Consider the following 16,026-nt stretch of genomic DNA (forward strand, 5'->3'; position numbering starts at 1 on the left):
AACCAATCAAAAGAGAAATCATCAGCCCGGAAATGTTCTTAAAATTTGTCTCAGAATACTATGCATTATACATGGTCTGTACATTACTAGAGGTTTAATTGACATACAATGTTTTATTTCTTGCACTAAAAAATAAATTTTAAATAAAGGAGTTATTAAGTACTATTGCCAATACAAGTAAACTTTAACAATTAAAAACTCAGCATCATATTGCTAAGTAGTTTTAATATTAATAAAATTTCTCAGCCTGTTACAGGCTATATCTTCTTTTAGTAAAATCCAGCTAGTGGTCTATTATCAATGCTGCGTTCTGATTGGTTGAGCTACTATTAGGCTATAAATTATAGCCCACTAGTAGCGAAAAGCGCCGGCTTTTGGCGGCAAAAAAGGATTAAAGTCTAGCTTTAACTAGCTAAGGTTGCTTTGTCTCGATATTTTTTACCAACTAGTTGATTTTCACTAAAACAATTATTCCTCTCATCCTCATGGCCTCTGAGTCAATAGCTCATTCGGCCCTCGGCCTCCTGTGCTATTGACTCAGAGCCCATTCGGGCGCGAGGAATAATTGTTCAATATGCGTTCCGTATATAAGAATCTATGGGTCGGTTATTTAAACGAAGTCTAGCTTAGACCGCGGTCTAGGAAATCTTTGGACCTCCAGAACTCTTCCTTTGTGGGTTATTTTAAGAAGACAAATGCTTTTCTAGTCAAAGCCATATGCTTTCATGAAATTGTTCAAGATGGATGGTGCTTACATTAAAGCGTTCGGTAAACGGAAAGTGGCTCAGAACGCGGTTTTGTTAAACACTGGCTAAACTTCATTTAAATAACTAGCCGTACGATTTTGGGGGGCTAAAGCTGATCAAGTTCTTATTTACGGGGTGATTTAGTTTAGAAATCATCAGCCCTGAATTGTTCTTAAAATTTGTTTCAGAAATACAATGTATTGTCCATCGTCTATACATAACTAGATACAATGTTTTATTACTTTCATTACAAAATAAATTTTGAATAAAAAAATAAATGCTATTGCTAATATAACTAATTCAACATTAACAATTTAAAAAATCAACGTCATATTGTTAAGTAGTTTTAATATTTCTCAAAATTTCTTAGCCTGTTCCAGGCGTTCAGATAGTATAAAGCGACGTTGGGGAGTGAGTTAAATGAAAATCCTACGCGGGGAAAACGGGGTGTGTGTCATTGTTTTCTGCGACCAATCAGGAGAGACCTTAAGAGGAGCTCCTACACAACTGGGAAAACGAGAGGGAAAACGAGCGGAGCCTAGGGCGAGATCCCCTTTTTCCTCTTTAGTCTCCAGTCTTTTTTTTTTCCTATCGTCAAAATTTCGCGCTATAGTCTCTGAACGCCTGGAACAGGCTAAAAATTTCTTAGCTCTCTAGCCAAGCTCCCCCCCGGAATTACTGAATGGTCCTCAATATAATATTCTTATGTACACTGTAGTACTTTCATGGGAGGGTCCCAATGGGGTGGTAGCTTTGACGGTCTACGGTTGATGTTTTCAAATATTGGCGGTTGACAGTCAAATTTCTGAGCTTTTGATAGTTGATGGTTAATATTGATATGCTTTTTTGACGGTTGACGGTGAAAACTAACCTTTTTTGATTGCTGATGGTTAAATTTTACCGTAAGCCGTTTGACAAAGGTCTCAATGGGGTGGTAGCTTTGACGGTTACTTTTTTCCAATTTTGACGGTTAAATTTTAGAGCTTTTAACGATTGGTTACCAGTAGAAATTTAGTCCAAGAGTTAATATTTATTTCTGTGTTAATTAACATTAACTGTTGTGCTTTGGAGGTTGTCTTGGCCTTTCACTTATGAAATTTCGCAACATTTTCAGATTTAAGGACGTTGTAACGTCTTGTAATGTTTAGAGAAAGAGAGTGTTTTTGATAGGGTGGGAACTTGTTTTTCAAGCGTAGAGATTATTCAGGAGCCCGAAGTCCTTGAAGATCAGTCCTGAAATAGTGAGATTTGAAAAACCTTGAAACTCCTTGACGGTTAATAATTATCTCAATTGTTGACGGTAAAAAAAATCACCTTTTTCGACGGCTGACGGTTAAATTTTAGGCCGTTTGACGGCTGACGGTTAACCCCATTGAGACTCTTTTGATGGCTAAAAATTATTCCACTAGTTCTTATATGCGGGTGTTTACTTTAAAACCTCGACTCGGAGCGGGGGCTTCTTTTAAAAATGTCCATAAAGTGGCCCGGTATTCTGAAATTTAGCCTTTAACTTAAAGTTAGTTGCAGTTCTTTAGTGAGAGAAAGCATGGGGTCTCTTAACTAACTAAGATTTAAAGAGGCTTACGTCATGGCTGTTAGTTCAGTTTGTTAAAAAACGCGAATTACGCTTCATAATGCGCTATGGAAGACATCACTTGTAAACGACAAAAGCACGGCCTTTCGTCCAACAAATATACTTCCTAACCATTGTATCAAACTTTACAATCATCAAAAATTGATGATTAAATTTTAGAGCTTTTGGCGGTTGACAGTTATTTAGTGCAAATTTAGCAAGTATTTTAAACTTCTGTATTAATTAATATTAACTGTTGTGTTTTGGAGGTTGCCTTGGCCTTTCACATGTCAAATTTCGAAATATTTTCAGATATAAGCAAGTTGTATAAGGTCTTGTAATGTCTACAAGGACTGAGTGTTTTTGAGAACGTGGGAACTGGTTTTTCCTGTTACGATATTCTTCAGGTGTCAGAAATCCGTGAAGATCAGCTAAAATAGTGAGGTTTGAATTACCTTGAAACGTTTTGACGGTTAATATTGCTGTGCATTTTTGACAGTTGAAGGTAAAAAAAAAAAACTTTTTGAAGAGTGACGGTTAACCCCATTGCCACTGACCCTCTCTCTACTGTTAGAATTTTAATAAAATTCGTAACTGACAGCCCCTCTAAGCTACGGTAAAACGGGCAACAAAAAACGTGCAACTTGTTTTGCAACATTGCGGCAAAACGAGCTGAATAGCGACTTTGCGCGTTTTACCACCGACCTTCGAGCCTGTCTTGCAACAAATAAGGTTGCAGGGTTTGTTTTCGTGGTTGGTGAAACGCGCGTAGCATCGCTATTCAACTCGTTTTGAAGCAATGTTACAAAACAAGTTGCGTCTTTTGTTGCCCGATATACCTGCGGACCTTTAGCAATTAATAAACTACCATCTGACGCTCAACGTGCGCATGGTTCACAAAGTTACTCCTGAGTCTTTGATCGGGACTCTTGAAAGCCCAATTGTTCTGATCGGCAACTGGCAGCTGACTTACACAGAATATTGCATCGCTGTCTATACGCTATATGTTCGACGATTCCGGGTTGTAAATTTACTGCTCCCCGGCTCTATTTTCATTACTGTCAGCTGCTTAGTGTTTATGTTGCCACCCGCAGGCACATCCTGCTCCGTATTTAATGTTCGACGTTGTGCCCTCCTTGTGCCTATTCAGATTGACCCATTCACCTTTTCCATTTTCTATGAAGATTTTGAATGACACTTTTTCCGTCGGACGTGTCTCTGTTTCCGTAAAGCAGTACATATGTGGTGCTCCCTGGGGGTTACAGACTTTGTGTGGTATGTTGGTGGCATTAAAGGATACATACCACATATCATGAACGGATTCATATTCTTCACATACCACCCCCCGAAACAATTTTTTGGACTCAAACTTGAATTTACCAAGGCCATTGCTTAAATATTTTACAGCAGGGAAATGAACTGTCTTCTTTTTATTAGCGCACGGAGATTCATAATAGAAATCATCCTCCATTGAAATCCCAGAAGCGTCGCGAGTCAGGTTGCGCCTAAAAAGGTGGGAAAAACACACAGAGATTTTTTAAAGTTAAGCGATTTGCAAGAAGAATATTATCAAAGTAAAGAGCTTCCCCCTCTGCCACTCACCCACCCCCACCCAACCCCCTCCCCCTTCCCCGAGACAGCCGTATGTGTCGCGGGACAGGTTTTTTCCAGGGTGGTTACTATCTGAAGTTGGAAGAGCCAGCCCGGCGAACCAAACTGGCAAGGTTTTGATAAACAGGGCCTGTTTGTTCAGAAGGTGGATGATATCTAGTGGATAAGCCTCTATTTAGGGGATCAAGTAATTAGTTCAAATTTTTCACCAAAACTTATCCACAGCCGGATATCGGATTTATCCGGTGGATAGCGCTATCTTACGAGGGAAGTCATATGACGTAACGAGAACTCGTAATGGTTACGTGAGCGATATACAGCTGACTCCCGATAACTCGAACCCTCGCTAACTCGAACCTCGCGCTAACTCGAACCAAAATCGATTTCCCCTGGATTTCCGTCATACATTTACTGTAATTTTACCCTCAGTAACTCGAACGCTCGATAACTCGAACCATGTTTCAGTAGCGCTCTTAAAAAGTCGGGAAAAAATCAGTCTGCTGGCGTCCGAAACAATGCATTTTGAATTTCCCGTTGACATGTTGTAGGAGTATAGTTTACCAGTGGAGGCTGAACAGTAAAACGCATGCTCTATTTAGGCTATGGTTTGATACGTTGCATTCTGATTTATAATCTAGAAGATCTTTCAATTTTCACTTAACATTTCTACAATTAAATGTGATTAAAGCGTTCACTGTGCAGTAAAAACTGCTTTTTCCTTACTCCCGGCTATTTTCTTCGAGCTCCTGATAACTCGAACTCCCGATAACTCGATTTCCTTGAAGGTTCGAGTTATCGGGAGACGACTGTAAATTTCAAATGCAAACGATCCTCTTTTGGCGTGCCGACATCTTGCCGACAGTTTCTTTGGTGATTTCGTAGCCTGCATAGCAGGCGTTGAAAGGGGTGGGGGAAAGAGGGTAGGGGGTAGGGAGGAAGGGAAAAAGGGGAGGGGGATTCCCTTTCTCCCTCCCCCCTCCCCCTCCCCTTTTTGCGCCTGCCACGCAGGCTAGTAATTTCGGTAGTCTTTTGTGCATTTCACTCCGGTAAGTAATAACAACAAACTTAATTTTAAAAAAGCAAATTTAATCCACTACTATTTTCCACATCTTTCAGATGATGATGTCGAACATAGCCGTGATCATCTTTTTGCGAATAATCAAGTATCCAAAGTTTTTTCAGCTTGGCACAATCATCAACAGATCGGAAAAACTGCAATAAAACACTAAGCGCTTGTTTTGGCCCCGCGTGCCCGTAATTCTAAGCGTTTTATTCTAGCTACAATGGAAATGTTGATCAACCGTCAGTAGAGAGCTTAAGCAACAGCGTTTTTGAGCGACGGACGTCAACCGGAAGTGGACTTTTTGCAGCATTGGGCTGTGGTTCGGTTGAAACCCTTTGGTAAAGCGTCTTTATAGGAGAAAAGAAACTCAGCAATACAAATTTGGTAGTGTCCAGACATATAAAAAGGGAGAAGGCCTCACTTCCGGTTGACGTGCGTCGCTCAAAAACGTCCTTTTTTAAGCTCCCTAGTATCATGAGCAAAAACAACGGAATCTCACTAAAAAACCCCAAGTCCCTTTGTTTGTCTGGGCTATCATTTTGCGGTAAAGTGAGTTCAAATTACTACCCTGGCTCCAGAGGTCCATTGTCAAAATACCTAATATGAAATAAACCGCGCTTACGGTTTGATAAGGCTCCCGAGACGGACCTCTGGTCACACAAGCAAGCAACCTCATTTCCATGCGAGAAATCACTTCAGAATCTGAACTGGGTTGTCGATTGGTTATTCCCACGTTCGCAGGGAATTAGTATAGGTAATAGCATGATTTGTAGTGATATTTGGCATAAATACCACGAGTGATATTTCGAAATTGTTATACGTAATTTCACGAGCCGTTAGGCGAGTGAAATTTGAGACAATTTTGAAATATCACCAGGTGGTATTTATGCCAAATATCAAGTACAAATTATGCTATTATTTGTTTATACTACTACCCACTAATGTAGGTATTTCAAATTAAGCTGAAATACCACTTCCCTGAGCCAATCAAATTGCAGAAATTTCTCATGTAGTGGTATAAACGCTGTAACAGTGAACTTAGCCTGCGTGGCAGGCGTTTGAAAGGGAAGGGAAAGGGAGTTTTAGGCGCGACAGAAACGCGAGGAGCGCGCGAGGAGGGAGAGGAGGAAACTTTCCTTCCCTCCCTTCTCGCGTGCCCTGGCCCTCGCGTTTCTCTCGCGCCTAAAACTCCCTTTCCCTTCCTTTTCAAACGTCTGCCACGCAGGCTACAGTAAAATTGATTGGCTCTGTTGACTGCACCGAAGAACTTCACCGTATGAGATTAAAAACCGGTTGCAATTGCGATGTTCATAACAATAAGCAATCTCTGGCTGAACTTCGAAATAATTTAAGCGAACATCCGACAACTGAATTAACGTTGCTCGTGGAAGAAGCTTTGTTTGAATTTTTCTGCCAAACAAAGGACCTACTTTGAATGAATGCGATGATTTCCTGCTATGCTTTGTCTTGCTGGGCTCAGTTCTGCATTCTCACGGATAGTACCCTGGGTGCAAAAGGTTTTTCTTTTTTTTCTAATTCCTGATAGTTCGCGGCGCGGTTGAATAATGTTTTGTTTGGCATGGCCGTTTTGTCTGGCAATATTTAGTTTGACCTGGTACAGTAATACAAGTGTCGCGGACCGGAAATTCTTTTTATCCTGTTAACTTCTAAAAACATACAGAGTGTGTACTTCTCAGACGTCTCAGCTGACTTCTGTCCTTTTTATATACTTGAAACTTGAAGTCTGTTTTTTGGAAAATAATTTGTGACAATTTTTAATGGAACTTTCCTTTCTACTTTCGTGCATCGCAGACGCAGAGTCACGTACGATCAAATCTCAACTGTCAGAGTCAATGAAAACAAACATCCGCTTCAAACCGGTTTGGTGAGATCATCCTTAAATTGCATGGAAATGAGACTCGCAGCTCCTGTGACCAGAGGTTATTTTTCTCTCTCGGCGCTTCGTAATCTGCTACACAGCCGTTTTTAGTGTCGTGTAGCAGACTAGGCGCTTCGCGCCTCGTTGACGAGGCTCCGCCCACAGGTAGCCCAAGCTCGAAATATGAACATCGGCGAGCATCGGCATTGTTGGGTAACATTCAAAAAATAAGGATTTGTATGGGAAAAAAACCTATCGTTTCTGTAACCTACGAAAATGAAAGGATTTCAATAAAAAACAGCTTACCTTACTTAAAATGTGTGTTACATCTCTCCTGTGTGGTCCACGGGCCGGTTTATGGCCGTTTTATGGGTTTTTATGTAAACGGTTTTCTCTCTATAGAGAGCAAACCGTCCATAAATCGGCCCGTGGACCACCCAGGAGAGACGTAACAACGGGGGGTGACAGCTCTAACAAGGGCTGTTTCGGGAGAAAAACAAATTTATTCCGGGAATCTGGAGATTTTGCCAGGAATCGGGAAACACATACTATCATTTCACACCAGATCCCATCATTCATTAATTCAGGGGTATTTTTACGCTGCACGTTAACGAGTTTTAAGAGCACATTCCACTGATTGCATACTGGAGGAGGAAGTAATAGCTGTAAAATGGACGTGTCGGTAAAAGAAAGCCGATAAACCATGACAGGAAAGTGAAAATGTAAGTCGGACTTTTACTGTATGTTATCACGTTTTCCACATTTTCCCTGAGCAACTAGTCAAAATATAGCAGCACACGTTAGAATGCTCTTTATAACAGCCGAAAAGTTTTTTTCAAAATTGGAACATCGCCACTATGTGTGTTTCTGGCTAAGGCAAGATTTGTTAGAAAAATACAGAGATGAATTTAAGGGAAACAAAAAAATTTGGAAGCTCACAAAAGGATGGCTAAGTCTGGCTTAAGGTGGCTCGATACAGTTTTTCAAGGCCAATACCTCCCAAGTTTGAGCATAAACTACGTCGCCATAAACAAAGTTTTGGAAAAATTGCCCCCACAGTTGTATTAGATAAAGATGAAAATCTTTTATGATCAGGTTTGCAATGACATCGGAGTTGGCATAGCAACAAAATGACGCTATTACCTATTTTACTTACAGAAGTATTTCTCGGCACTGAGAACTGTTCTTCCAAAATTATTTACGGGAGCTTTTTCCTCCAATAGCCGCCTCGATGTCCGAGAAGTTTAAGCGAAATCTGTAAGAGCGTTATCGAGATATTTTGGGATCAAGATTTTGTGGTTAGAAATACGGTAAAAAATGGATAATCTTGATGTTCGGCTGTTATCTGTAGAAAATGAAGTGCTTTTGACATGCAATTTCACCTGATAGTAGTTTCAATCTTTTTAAAAACGTGTGTGAAAGACCGTGGAGATAGCTCCAGCCGATTGCTAGAAAGAAGGATTTGATTAGTATGTATCGAGGCGCTTTTGTTAGCGGTTTTGGAACATTTTGGTCTACTTTAACAAATTAGCGAATAATTTTTAAACCACTCGATAGATTTTTTAAAAAAAATAAGATTCTTGAGATTAACCTTCCTTTTATATGACCCTTTAGTTTCGAGATTATTGATATATTGTAAGGCAGTGAAATAAGGGCTACAATTCGCCATTATTTTGGCAGAAATTTTGTGTTTACAAATGTGAGCCTCTCATTATTCAGGGTATTGTCTCCAAGTTTCATATTTTCGCGCATAACAATAGCTAGCATTTTTGCATATGTCAAATACATTGTTAGTTACTGTTGTTCACGTGAAAATGAAACTTGGAGACAATGCCTTGAATAATGAGAGGCTTTCACCTGTAATAACGAAACTTCCGATAAAAAAGTAACGAGTTGTAGCCCTTATTTTACTGCCTTACAATGTATCAATAATCTTGAAACTAAAGGGTCATCTAAAAGAAAGCTTAATCTCAAGAATCTTAAATTTTAAAAAAAAATCTATCGAGCGGTTTAAAAATAATTCGCTAATTTTTTAAAGAAGACCAAAATGTTTACAAAACCGCTAACAAGAGCGCTTCGATACATACTAATAAAACCCTTCTTTCTAGCAATCGGCTGGAGCTATCTCCATGATCCTTCACACACGTTTTTACAAAGATTGAAACCACTACCAGGTGAAATTGCATGTCAAAAGCTCTTCATTTTCTACAGATAACGGCCAAACAACAATATTGTCCATTTTTTACTGTGTTTCTAATCATAAAAACTTCATCCCAAAATATCTCGATAACGCTCTTACAGATTTCGCTTAAACTTCACGGACATCGAAGCTGCTATTGGAGGAAAAAGCTCCGGTGAACGATTTTGGAAGAACAGTTCTCAGTGCCGAGATACACTGCTGCAAGTAAAATAGGTAATAGCGTCATTTTGTTGCTATGACAACTCCGATGCCGTTGCAACCCTGATCATAACAAATTTTCATCTTTATCTAATACAACTGTGGTGGTAATTTTTCCAAAACTTTGTTTATGGCGACGTAGTTTATGCTCAAACTTGGGAGGTATTGGCCCTGAAAAACTGTATCGAGCCACCTTAAAAGACATTTGAGGAATGGTTTTGGTTACTAGGTAGTTGGTTTTTCTAAGATGTTATGGCGCACGTATCAATGCGCTTAGAAGAGGCTGTAAGGGATGCTGATCCTGTTGTGGTTACCACCTCCTCAAATGTTGCGAGGAGGAAGAGGGAAGATTGATGGACTCCTAGAGAGAAGAACGCTTCCTCTCTCCCCTCCCCCCTCCCCCCAGTCCACACTTAGCTACGCCCTCCCTGACGAGAATCATTTGGGAGGTTAACAGAATGGCATGAAATCGAAGAGAGTCGCGATTTCTTACTGAGCAGTAATTAAAACAACAGTTGAAAACTTGAAAGAAGTACGTAAGAAAAAAAAGGAAAATCATTTAACCTTGTCAAAGGCAAATGAGGCCATAGAAAGTAGTATGTCTGTCAAGACTCTTTAATCATCCTGATCTCGTCGGGGTCCTTTCGATTTTGCTCGAAAATCCCGAATCCCGATCGATGTGCGTTCGAGATAGGAAAATTCCAGATTTCGAAAGTTGTTCTGAAATTTTCAAATGAATTCTTATGATACTCATACAATGACATTCGCCACAGAGTACAGGGTGTCCCAAAAGTTCGTTCCTCTAATTTCATGCACTATAACTTTTGATCAAAACTTTATTTTTACTTGAAATTCCTAGAAGATGTTTATTTCACTATCGAGAACATGTATTCAGAATTTCAGTTACTGGCATACTGTTTTTGTTTTTTTTATCGCATTCTTTAGCCGTCGTTGCAAGAAGTTGAATACAGCGCGCAGACCCACAGATGATCCATATTGAGCGTTTTTATCACCTGGTGCGCAGGAGCCAGTTCAGCCCCCAAACAATATTTGTTCAGATAGACAGCTGAAAAAAATATTGGGCACTCATCCAAAAAAGATAATCATCCCTTCCACAGTAAGGCTTTTGTACTTCTTCACAAATTTGAGACGAGCTGGGCGTTACTTGGCAGACTAAGCAGAGTTTTATTGGTCATTTCAGGGGTCTCTAATTTTTTAAACATTTTAAACAGCTTTTCATGACCCTTTCTGGACTTGGCTTGCTAACTATGTGAGACTTTCCTTGTGTAGACGTCTCCTTTTTTGCATCTAGTCTTCTTAAAACTGTTTTACCTGCTTTATTAAAGGACTTTTGGTCTTCCCCCTCGTTTCTTGCCTTCAAAACCTTCATTTCGCCATGATCATTTACCACCCAACATTCGGATTTTTCCAGTTTTTTAGCAGTTTCTATAACAAATAAGCCAGTAAATCGAAGTATACATGCTTATGCTCTCACGTAGCTGGACATTTTTGCATTAACAGGGACCGCGGAGGGGGAGGGGCTGAAAGGGCCGCGGCCCCACCACTTTTTTTGCGCCCCCGCCCCCACTTTTTGCGCTAAAGGAAAAATAATTAAATTTAAAAAAAAAGGACTTGAAACAAGTTTTTTCCGTCTATATTCTCTGTATTTTCTTTAATTTCAAACGCCAGGCATTTTGTGGGGCTCCTGTGCTTTTCGCAGTAATTGTGCCTTTGGAACGCCATGCCTTGGCCACCCCTTCGCTTGGTTCGGCAGCGTGTTTTGTACTTCCAGTTCCGGCAGAGTTTTTTATCAGTTTTATCAGACGAAATGAAGAAAATTAATAGCTTTTTCAAGCCAAACGAAGGTGAGTAGTTGTTTTGAGTTGATAAAAGTTTTATATTTTTTCTTTCTCCTTTCGAATCAATGAAATATTCGATGGCAAGAAGAATTATATTACTTGAACAGTGAACGGCCATAGTTAAAAATGTTTCAGATCACGTCAGTGTAGTATTTTCTATACTAATTAAAAATTGTAATCCCGTCTTTTCTTGCATTCAATCTGAACTGACCGTGTATGTTGGTCGTTTATTAGAGTTATCTGGGACTTCGTCAATGTCTGTAAGCTCTGCAGAAAAGACGACAACTACTTGCAGTGAAAATGATGAGTTTGAGTTTGACCAGTAAACATACAAATACTATGATTTTATTCCTTTTATTCCTTTTTTCGATTTTCAATATGAAAAAAATATTTTCAATTGTCAGCCCTCCCACTTTTCACCTTGCTCCGCGGTCCCTGATTAAGGGTGTTTATCTTTCTTGATATTCACAAAAAGCAAGGAATTTGTTCGAACAATTCGGGCTATAAAATACAAACAAAAAAGGCTGGAAAATATACTCGCGCACGCCCATTTTTGGCGCGGCAGTACACAAATCGAATATTCGAGACAGAAGATGGCAAAACAAGTACGAAAATAGTGAATTAGATTAAAAGTCATAACTTTTGTGTAAATGATTTTCTTACCAAGTCAAATCGTAGTAAAATACAGACTTATAAAGTAGAGGAACGAACTTTTGGGACACCCTGTATACTTAGCTGAAAGTGATATCCAGGGCAATTTCAAAAACCGCATAAAATAAAATCGACTACTTCTACGCGAAGTCACGCCAATAAAAATAAGCATAAAAAGGACAATTGATTTAAAGAACATTTTGGACAGAATTTGTCCTCTCAGAACACTAGAAATGGCGTTTCAGAGCACCAAGATTTCAAATTTTCTGCGGGAGCATGCCCCCAGACCCCCCTAGTGGTTGGCCCCTTCACCGCTCCCCTGATTCGTCGGTGATTAAAAAACAAAAAACCACGATTTTATATAATTAAAAAGTTGGACAGTCTTTCGGTGTTAACATGATACCCTCTAAACGAAAACATAACTAAGGTTAGAAAATTAACAAGTTACATAATTAACAAGAAGCTGCAAAAAATCTCTAATCAAAATTTTAATTTTAATTGTTAAAACAATGTTTGGGAAGTTAAACACTTGTGGGGAATGCCACCGAAAAATTCGGGAGGGTCGACAAAATTTCCGGGAGGACACAAAGTTATTCATAGGACTGCCCAAACAGCCTTTGTTAGAGTTGTCACCCCCCGTCGTAACACACATTTTAAGTAAGGTAAGCTGTTTTTTATTGAAATCCTTTCATTTTCGTAGGTTACAGAAACGATAGGTTTTTTTCCCATACAAATCCTTATATTTTGAATGTTACGCAACAATGCCGATGCTCGCCGATGCTCATATTTCGAGCTTGGGCTACCTGTGCTACGCCGCGGACCATCAGTACCCCAGAAAGAAAAAAATATCCTCTTGAACACAGAGTATCAAATTACCGGATCTTCATGTAAAAAGTGTTCAAAAATGGACATTCTTAACATGTATTTTTCGCGTAACCATAACGAGTGAAAACCACCACCATCGGCTCGCTGGATATTCCAGCAACGAAAAAGACCATTCACCCTACAATTTCAGACAAAACCTTGAAACACTTGGAAAATTTCGCTCCTTTTCGTTTCTCTTTTCCCTTTTTGCTGTGTTGCTGTGGCCGCGTAACTCCATATTGCAGCGGGAAAGGGAAGAGCACAGGTGTTTCAAGGATTTTTGGCGAGGACTGTAGTCACTGTGTAGTCCCTTGCCAAAACGCAGATGTCATGCGCAACTTATCGACTTCCTATGGTGCATGAAATCTGTCTTCATATCTTCCCCGTCGGAAAGAAGCTGGATTTCCGTTATTCGAATCTATTGTATGGGGTGGAGCTATAGCGATTTTTCTTATAATCCACGCTACATTCTTCTGATTGGATGCGGCGTCTATATATCGGTAACTTGCCTCCATCTGCGGCGTGTAGTCGAGTGTATAATCAAGGGCGGCGTTTAATCGAGTAAACACGGTACAGCTTAAGCCGCAGAGGGAGTCCCTTGCCCCTCGGGGGGTATATGAAGTACAAGTCTATCAAATGTCTAATACGGTTAAACCCCGTAAATACGGACTCTGAGGAGGGCATGGAAAGTGTCCGTAGTAACGGGGTGTCTTTATTAAGTGGGTTGAATTTAGAGAAAATGTTTAAGGGCTTTCTTTTCTCAGGGACAAAGCAAACTGTCCGTAAAAATGAAGTGTCCCAATTAAGAGGGTGCCCGTATGGCGGGGTTTGATTGTAAGACTGGGTACAAGAGTTCGGTCGCGACAGCATTCATGCCAGGTGGCATGCTTCAAAACACATGACACCAAGGCGATATAAGACAAATGACTGGCCCTTGCATGCAAGTCAGGCAAGTGAAGGCCTACCGCCTCAAGGCTTCTAGAAAAAAAATAACCCAAAGGCAGCAAAAATTCACTTAAAAAAATAAGCCATGTACAGCTTATCTCTCATTCGCGTCCTAGTTGGCTTGTTGGCTTACCTGGCCAGTGATAGACAAACAACATGCGTTACACAGAACGTCCTTTGATCCACGGAGCTCGCGTGCACTGAAACCCTCATGGCTCTTTCAGGCGCTCAAAGTTTTCCGCATTGTTGAAATGCTTCACTGAGTTTGTCGTTGTTTGCGAAACCACGGCCTCACTTTTCCGAACGCTTCATAGCTGGCTCACGTACACCGGCTAACAAATGTATGTTTAGTTGTTTTTGGTTCGCTAATTTTCGCGTTTACCCCCTCGCGTTTCGAACTACACAGATTTGTTATGCGAATTAACCAAATTATATTTGTAATATAAGCTGAGGTTAGGTAACAACTCATCGCGTGTCACTGATGGGAAGATCCGTAATAATCATTAACACGTCATTGCTCTAAACTAGTTCAAAGCAGTTCAACCTGCAAAAAGTTTTGCGGCACTTTGGATCATACCCTACAAACAACAATATGGCTACAAACCTAACATCCGGTTTATCTTCAGATATCTCTCCGTTTAGCTCAGCCCTGTTCAATGATTTAAGAATGTGGTCCCTCTTGGAAACTCCTAGAACTTTGTATGCCATGGTTACACCCATGACTAGAGACTGAATGATCATTAACGTCTGCGAGAGAAACAAACGAAATCGAAATTTAAATTTATGAAGCTGGTTTATATTTATCAATACCACTTAAACTTTTTTAATTTTAATATGAGCTTCGGAGACACTTTCGTGGACTTAAGTCATAGTTGTAACTGGTTAAGTGTCGTGGTTTAAAATACGTTTAGGAATTTGACATTTTCAAGACTTACTCCTCTCCTTATTTTAAACGGTAGCATACTGGCACGATTTTAACTTCTGAGGAGTATGGTAGGTTAGACTTTACGGTAAAACTCGTACCAGCGTTGTCAAATTAGACCAAAAATTGAATGATTATCAACTCCCATTTACATTTTCAGCTGACACGTACACAATTTTGGCCTGGCTAATTTACTGAAGTCGAATAAAGGCACTCCATTGCAACATTAAGTAACTTACTCGCGCCACTAAAAATGTACGTAAATCTCCTTTTCCCAACAGACAATATTGGATATTCAATTTTAAACTTTGCGTCAAATCGAAGCAAATACCCAACGTTTCGGTTACTCCAAAACATAGTCGCCTGATCTTTGACTAAGAAATTCATGCGAGCGATTTCACGCAACATACGAAATTATGATCGTTAATATTTAAAATCAATGTAATCCACCTGCCTTAACAACTTCCATGTTAGAATAATCTGGCTCTCCCTCTTCACTTCTTAGCCAGAGTTAGAGTTAGCGAATAACAAACTCGAAAATGCAATCTGTATAGCCGTGTTATTCATACACAGTTCTGCAGTAGAATGATATGGGTTGTACACAAACAGTTCTACTAATATACTTTGACAACCCCAGAGTTATTTATATCAGCCCCGTTTTTTCCTTAGAGACGTATTGTTCTCGAGGAAGCCAAGCGTTAAGGATAATCGGTCAATTTTTTTTGAATTATCACGAATCGAAGGGGCCTGAATTCAACCGGTGTTAAAGATCAACAACATTTAAAACTCCAATTGCTTACTAGAAACTTCCTTTTAAAAGAATGACAACAAAAAGGTATAAATTTTGTATCACAGCCAAAGTATCAAAAACTGTTGTTGTTTTTTTTTTTTTTCCGAGTTGATTTTAAACGCTTTTTCCTCATTTAATTTTAATCAAGCTAACTGCATTACACAGGAAAAAATAACAGATTCCCATTTTTGGATATTTTTGGGTATTTGAAGAATACCCATAAAAATCCCAAATTTGGCAAAGTGAGACAAGTCCCAACCAGGGAATTCCCAACCAAGTTCCCAGATTGGGACTTGTCTCACTCTTCCAAATTTGGGATTTTTGTGGGTATTCTTTAAATACCCCAAAATATCCAAAAATGGGAATCCGTTATTTTTTCCTGTGATTCTATATTTGAACAATTAAGATAGTACTCTAACATTACTTTCGTTTATGTGTTTAAAGTTTTAAGTTTCCCTGGACCGCCTCATAACTCTTCATTACAGGTCTTAAAGCTTAAAAATAATTTTGTTCAGAGGGCGTAACCTCTTGGGTTCGCAAACGGACAAATATTTGGTTACATTTTTAACTAATGTTCGCAAATCGACAAGTAGCTAAAATGATATTGGTATCTTCAAGCTCTTGTACAAAGTGTCCAGTGTATAGATCAGTCCCAATCAAAGTGTGAAGTGCGTGGTTTTTGAACGATTCCGGGGCCACAAAAACGCAGCTTCGTTGCTAAAAAC

The 16,026-nt window shown here is 39.6% G+C and overlaps 1 protein-coding gene across 1 annotated transcript; it reads right to left on the reverse strand.

Moving 5' to 3' along the window:
* Positions 1-33: 33 nt before the first annotated feature.
* On the reverse strand, positions 34-15,130 carry LOC140930187 (uncharacterized). Its single transcript, XM_073379849.1, has 4 exons — positions 14,966-15,130; positions 14,194-14,336; positions 1,397-3,824; positions 34-1,117 (listed from the first exon to the last, which is right to left on the reverse strand). The coding sequence occupies exons 1-3, from the start codon at positions 14,978-14,980 to the stop codon at positions 3,389-3,391; spliced, it is 594 nt and encodes a 197-aa protein (XP_073235950.1). The 5' UTR covers positions 14,981-15,130; the 3' UTR covers positions 34-1,117; positions 1,397-3,388.
* Between the last annotated feature and the right edge of the window lie 896 nt (positions 15,131-16,026).

The sequence above is a fragment of the Porites lutea genome, chromosome 3 (assembly GCF_958299795.1).
Source record: "Porites lutea chromosome 3, jaPorLute2.1, whole genome shotgun sequence".
Lineage (NCBI taxonomy): Eukaryota > Metazoa > Cnidaria > Anthozoa > Scleractinia > Poritidae > Porites > Porites lutea.

Excerpts from the sequence above, each read along its gene's own strand:
- LOC140930187 (XM_073379849.1), bottom strand. Across the intron at positions 3,825-14,193 it reads GAAGATAAACCGGATGTTAG|GCGCAACCTGACTCGCGACG; the intron begins GTTTGTAGCCAT and ends CCACCTTTTTAG.